The sequence below is a fragment of the Alnus glutinosa genome, chromosome 5 (genome assembly GCF_958979055.1).
Source record: "Alnus glutinosa chromosome 5, dhAlnGlut1.1, whole genome shotgun sequence".
NCBI lineage: Eukaryota > Viridiplantae > Streptophyta > Magnoliopsida > Fagales > Betulaceae > Alnus > Alnus glutinosa.
Genome location: NC_084890.1, coordinates 13754586 through 13761521, shown reverse-complemented (window position 1 = coordinate 13761521; position 6936 = coordinate 13754586). Strand labels below are relative to the sequence as shown.

At 34.0% G+C, this 6936-nt stretch overlaps 1 protein-coding gene across 1 annotated transcript; it reads right to left on the bottom strand.

Annotated features, from left to right (window-relative positions):
* Window positions 1-5318: 5318 nt before the first annotated feature.
* Window positions 5319-6307, bottom strand: LOC133868509 (germin-like protein subfamily 1 member 17). Its single transcript, XM_062305420.1, has 2 exons — window positions 6165-6307; window positions 5319-6014 (listed from the first exon to the last, which is right to left on the bottom strand). Exons 1-2 carry the CDS (start codon window positions 6292-6294, stop codon window positions 5467-5469), a joined length of 678 nt encoding a protein of 225 aa, XP_062161404.1. The 5' UTR covers window positions 6295-6307; the 3' UTR covers window positions 5319-5466.
* Between the last annotated feature and the right edge of the window lie 629 nt (window positions 6308-6936).

The window sequence follows — 6936 nt, the reverse complement described above, 5'->3', positions numbered from 1 at the left end:
TTTTCATTTAGTTCTTTATTGCCTTATTAGTGTGCACTCGGTTAAGTTCTTAATTGGTAATGTCTTGGTGTGGTGCTTAATTTTTGAATGCATTTGTAGCGAGCTCCCTTTTTCTTACCAAGCGTTATGATTTTATCTAATCATGCATCTTGACTCTTTGCTTGCATATATACGGTTGTTACCCTGGCTTGATTGTTCATTTATAATCATTGACTATTGATTATGTGGATGAATTTACACACTTTATATTCATTATAACTCATCATTTCTAGATTTCTCTTTCATGTGTACTATGTATGTTTGTTCACATTTCTTTTTTATTTTGATTTCAGTTTCTCCTTCTCCATGCCCTGTGTTCTGATTTTCTCTGGTTACCGAGCCTATTGATAACTTGAACACTCCCACATCCAACTCATAAGTTTTTCGCGGTAAATTTTGATGGTATTGGCTATTAGCAAGCGTGCGTGCGTTCCTTCTCCTTTATCGCAGCCTAGCTACCAAAGAGGAGTTATGGTTTTAGGCATGGAAAAGGTTTGGGTTTTGTTATAATACTCCATGTGCTTGCTACAATTCATAGGGTACGTATGGTAGATACAGTAATGGAAATGAGGATATCTTGCAAAACTGTTAATTACATTTAAGTTCCAAACCTTTTAGTCTTTGTCTTTAGCTTTTTGCTATTTGTGGCAGGTAATTTATCCCCAGGGTTGTGATGTCTGCAATCATCTTTCTTTGTTTCTCTGTGTTGCTAATCACGACAAGCTTCTTCCAGCTCCAGGTTTGATATGTTAATGAGTTTGGAATTTTTCAGTCGTGTGTATTGTTCTTGGTTCTGTCTGCTTGTAATCATGTAGCTTCCTTTTGTTTGGGGAACAGGCTGGAGCCATTTTGCAGAGTTTACTATAGCTGTTGTGAATAAAGATCCAAAGAAATCAAAATATTCTGGTTGGTTCGTTGGTTAATTTTGGGTTTAGTTGTGTGGATTTTTTTTTTTTTTTTTTTTGCATTGATGCGATTGATTAAATGTATGTTCTGCAGATACATTACATCGATTTTGGAAGAAAGAGCATGACTGGGGTTGGAAAAAATTCATGGAGCTGGTAAATAACTTCATTTTAGTTCCTCAAGAAATTTGGGAAAAGCTTTTTGATTGGTAATATTTATATTTATGTTTTTCTCTAATCTAAATACTGTTGCTGTCTGATTCTGCCTATCTTTTTTTTTTTTTTTTTTTTTTTTTTTATTATTATTATTTATTTTTTTATTTTGAAGGTTATTTGTTGATTTGAAGCGAAAATAAGATAGATTTAGTTGGAGGAATAATGAAATGGTAGTAATTCTAGAAAAGGAGTCACTAACATATTTGTCTTTGTTATGATCAGGTACAAAGGAGGATCGGTATCACCGAGGAAGTTGATTTTACAGGAGGGTGTCAAACATCGCCAATTTAATGTGGAGGTTTGTGTGTTTGGAATGAAAGATGGTGTGGCGATATGCATGAATGTAAGGCTTTGATAGTCTTTCTCTTTTTTATATTTTTATTTTGACAAGTAATTGGACTATTAATTTGTGCAAGCTTAAGAACTACATAGATTTTGGATTTTTTTTTTTTTTTTTAATGGTTTGTTTCTTCAAATGAGCTCGAGATGAGTTTAAATTCTTAGGTCAAGACTTAGTTATGAGTAGTGATTGAATAGGTCTTGGCTTCTAACATCATTTTATTTCTTGTTTCTCTCTTTTGTTAAATCACGAAATATGTAAATTAAACTTTACTTGTTTACAAATTCATAATATATTGAATTTCTAAATATAATATCTAAATTATATACCATAATTCCGCACCACAAATAAAGTCACTGTTGATGAGGCTTTACTAAAACCCATAAAAAATAAAAAAATAAAAAAAATAAAAAATGAGGGTTTGTCCATGGGGGTGGTTCGGCCACCCCCAAGGGCCAAAACCCATAAAAACAAATTTAAGGGTTTGCCCATGGGGGTGGCCGAACCACCCCCGTGGCTCATGGGTGTGGTTCGGCCACCCCAAAGGGCCAAAACCCATCAATTTTTTTTTTTTTTTTTTTTATGTTTTCAAAAAAAATTTATTTTAATTTTTTAAAAGATTTTTTATTTTATTTTATTTTATTTATATAGTGCCACGTGTCAGCTGTTAAAATTTGGAAGAAAAATTTAACAGAGGTACTAAATGGGTTTTTACCCTTAACTTCAGGTACCACCTATGATACAAATGAAAACTCAGGTACTAAATTTAAAAACGCTTGAAATTGAGGTACCAATTGGATATTTAAAAAAAAAAAAAAAAAAAAAACACCCTAGATTAAAGTTTTTAGTTAATTTATCCTCAAACTTTTCAAATGATGCAAATGCCTTCTATAAAACCGGAGGCTAAATTTTTAATGGGAAGTGAATCACGTGAATGTCACATGGCCATGGTCACTAAGTATGTACCTTGTAATAAATAAGAAATAAATTGATGTACTTAAAAATATGAAAGATCATTAGGAAAATAATTACTGTGTTGAAACTCCCCCTCTAGTTTCATTGCCTCATAATATGAAAACTTACAATTTATGAGTTAATGATCGGTATTTTAATTAGGGATGAACATGCAGGCGGATATTAACTGCCCGTATTCGCTATCCGCAACTATCCTTGCATGCGTATATGGATACGGTTAGCAAAATTCATTATCCACGTACGCTTATGTGGATAGCGGTTTTAGGTATTGATACTAACCACATCCGCACACCTTTTATATGTATATCGGTTTTAAGTGATGCTAATTGGATCCTCATACCCTTTATATATATATATATAGAGAGAGAGAGAGAGAGAGAGAGAGAGAGAGAGATTTTAATAAATTCAAGAAAACAATGTTGTTTTGGTGTTTAGTACCAAAATAATGTCGTTTTGGATTAAGCATGGGTTATTTTTACTTTAGTTTGGTTGGATATATTGCTTAATTTCTCGTACATAATACAACACTTAGGACAAACATGTAAAAGTAATGTGAAATCAATATATTTTGAAAAGATTATGGGGCTTAAAAAACTTAAAACAAGCCAAAAAACTAAAAATATGTCTAAATTATTTTCAAAATTGTTTAAAATAGGTCCTAATAGAGACCCAAAAGAATGCCTAAAAGACTAAAATAAGCCCATTACCTAATATGCGGATAGTAGATAATAATCGCATCTAATAACTACATGGATGCGATCAGTAAAAAGAATTGCGCGGATGTGGATATGTAAAAGTAATATTCGCATTTAGGGGATGCGGTTGCAGATATTTCAAATAATCGCATCTGCATGTACACCCTTTATTTTAATAACCAAAATAAGCATTTATATTCCAATTTTTCTGAAATACCCCTTTTAGATATATGAAGAAGTCTGAATTCAAATTAAAAAGATGAGTTTAAAATTTTAAAGTAATATTATGAGAAATTAAACAAATTACGCCCTATATTGACTAAGTTGTGGTTAAACATCCCACATATATAGTCATAGACAAGTTGGAATCGTTCCTTTTTGTTTTTTTTTTTCATGCTTTGACAAATATATATAGCTGGTTCAAAGAGAAGTTATGGCCTTCAACTTAACCCCATGCAATAGTGTGTCCTAATTCCTATAAGTTTACATTCTTTACATCATTTAAATCAGAGATCTTAGCTGTGTTAGGCCATTCTCGTGTTTGCCTCTCTGATTAAGCTTGGTAAGGTATTGCATATAGCTCTCAAGCGACTCTTTCAGCTAGTTAGGAATTCACATATCATATTTGTCATTGCAAAAAGGCTTAGACTTCCTGCTAGGTGGATCCTACTTGGTGAAATAGACAACAATGTTTAACAAGACAACATTATGGGCATTATGGAAAAAGTTTTATGACAGCTGCTTATATTTTAGATGTCAAGTTCTTAATTCTTTCTCCAGGTGGCTTGTTTACCATTTGATGACCATAATTGCCCTCCAATTCAACTGATAATATCATTTTGCCAAAGTGCTTACTTGTGGTTGAAGGAGGACATAAGAATGTTGTGGTTGTGCATTGCGAGGCTGGAATGGCAAGAACAGGGATGATGATTTCCAGTCTTCTTCTGTTCTTGAAGGTAAGATTCATACTATGTTCCTGCATGATGTGACAATGAGTTTTGTGGAAATTTCAATAACCTATTTATTTCATTTATAGTTTGTTATAAATATGGACTTGCATCTCTTTGCAGTTCTTCCCAACAGCTGAGGAGTCAATTGACTACTACAATCAGAAAATATGTTTCAACGGAAAAGGGCTTGTTCTGCCGAGTCAGATTGTTAGTCTTTCGTTTTTATGTGATAATTTTCTGAATCCTTGATATCTTATCTATTGCCGAGCTTCTTTATCATTCTTTATTTTTTTCAGAGGTATGTCAAATATTTCAAACGCATCAGCATCTCAAATTCCTTTAAGTGTTTCTATATATTTTTGACAAAGAAATTGAAATGATATAATGGACAGTGTTGAGCACTTGAGCTCCGAAAACTGTTAACTATATATTGAAGTTTTGACTTTGGACCGTTAACATCATTCTTCATTAGGTTTGATGTGCATAACCTTTTTTTTGAGATGTTTTCTTTATCGACATGGTTCTTCCTTTCACTTATCACAAATAAAAACCATAATTGTGGGCATAGCTCCACTGATGGGTATATATATATATATATATAATTTAAATTCATATCGGTCGACGCTAATGCTCTATTTAATTTTTTTTTTAAAAAATGTTTTAGAGTATTAGCGTCAACCTAGTCGACGCTAATAGCCTATTATTATTAATTTTTTTTTAGGATATTAGCGTCAACTAGGTCGGCGCTAATAGCCTATTATTATTTTTTTAAAATTTTTAAGGTATTAGCGTCGACTAAGTCGAAGCTAATAGTCTATTAATTATTTTTTTTTTTTTAAAAAAATATTTTTAGGGTATCAGCATCTACACGAGTCGACGCTGATGATAGACTATTAGCGTCGACCAAGGTGTCGACGCTAATAGTATACCTATCAGCGTCAACTCATGATCTATGTGTTACACGTTTTAGCGTCAACCAAATATAGCATTAGCGTCGACATAGGTCGACGCTAATAGTCTATCATTAGTGTCAACCCTTCGATCGACGTTGATGATTGACCGGTGATCATCAGCGTCAAGTTTTTAGCGTCCACTAAGAGTCGACGCTAATGAGCGAATTTCTTGTAGTGTATATCTTTTGTTTTACAAACGTGCAGAGATAGAAAGAGAGAGAGAGAGAGAGAGAGAGAGAGAGATATGCTCAACAAATCTAAACATTATTTTATACTCCAAGTACTCCACCTAGAGAGAGTTACATAAGCAGCCTTTTATTTTAAGCAACCGTTTATTTTAATATTGTTATGATGGAATGAGGAAAACGGTTCATAACATTTTCATAAGTTTCTCTAATTATTATATTCAAACTTTTTCTGAAGATCTTCAATAATTTTCTTGTCAAGTTGGAAGGCCTTGGCAAGAACATCAGGATTGATGGGAGGATCAGATCCAAAAACAGCGTCTGCTATTGTGATGACACCTGGATTTTGGCTACTCAGAGCAGCAAAGGCTATAGCATTGGAGTGTCCCACGTTGAATTGGAAGTGAATGAGACCAATTGGGAATACAAAGACATCTCCCTTGTTTAAAACCTTGGTGAAAAGACGGTTCTCAGTGTTGGATGTGACAAATCCGACTAGCAGAGAACCTTCAAAGACTACCAGAATCTCAGTGCCACGAGGGTGAGTGTGGGGAGGATTTTCGCCATATGGTGCAAAGTCAATGCGAGCCAAAGATATGCCTAGAGTGTTGAGGCCTGGTATGTGTTGCACATTCACAGCAGTAACATTCGACCCAATTCGATTGTCTGTATTTCCAGGATTTTGGAGCCCTGAGAAGAAGAAATCTTCGGCCTTGGCTTGTTCCAAATCTTTGCAGAATTTTCCATTAACGAACACTGCAGGAAATAAATATTTGTTAGCATTAAAAGGGAAAAAAAAAAATGATACGGTCATAATAATAGTTTGCAAGATCTCATACAAGAGTAAGAAACCAATAACGATAGTGTTGCTCTAAGCAGAATGTTGATAAGCAAAAAAGTAAATACCAGCAGACTTGGGGTCATCAACTGCTACACAAATGTCCTGAAGAGGGCTGGGATCGTAGGCAGAGACAAGGGAGGATACCAGAGACAAGAGAGCAACAATTGCAACAAAATGGACTCCTTTCATCGACATATCTAAGCTTCGGTGATGGGTGAGAAATATTGTATGGGAAACATGTCTATTTATAGATAACAGCTATTGAACTGGTCAATGGTTGTGCTACAACAAGTCTTCAGTGGTTATGGACTTAATACTAAAGTACCAAGTTCTTCAACAACTACTGTAGACTTTTAATCTCGTGTTGATTTCTTCTCTTCTGATGGTTATCGATCTAATCGTGTGATTGGGCCATGCCACTTCAATGCCGTAACATATTTGTAAAGGAGCTTTGGTCAATTAACAACCGAATCTTGATTGCTGAAGATGTCAAATGAGAAGGTTTTGTTTATAAAAACCTAATTCATCAAAATATATTTAATAATAATAATAATAAAAAGAATGAATAGAATAAAAGAAGAGAAGAGGAAAATAAAACTTTTCACTTGGAAATCATAAGAGCTAGCTGGTAGCTGGGAAGCACGCAAAGCAGTTTCCCACTTGATCATACTCAACACTCGTTAGATGGCATGCATGCCAGCATGAACGTGAGTAAAAAATCAATTCGGAATAAAGTGCTCTTATAACACTTCCATGTGTTTAACATTTTTTTCTCTTCTTTTCCTTTCACGTATTACGTACGTACGTATAGGTTTGAGTACTGCACGATAACAGAAC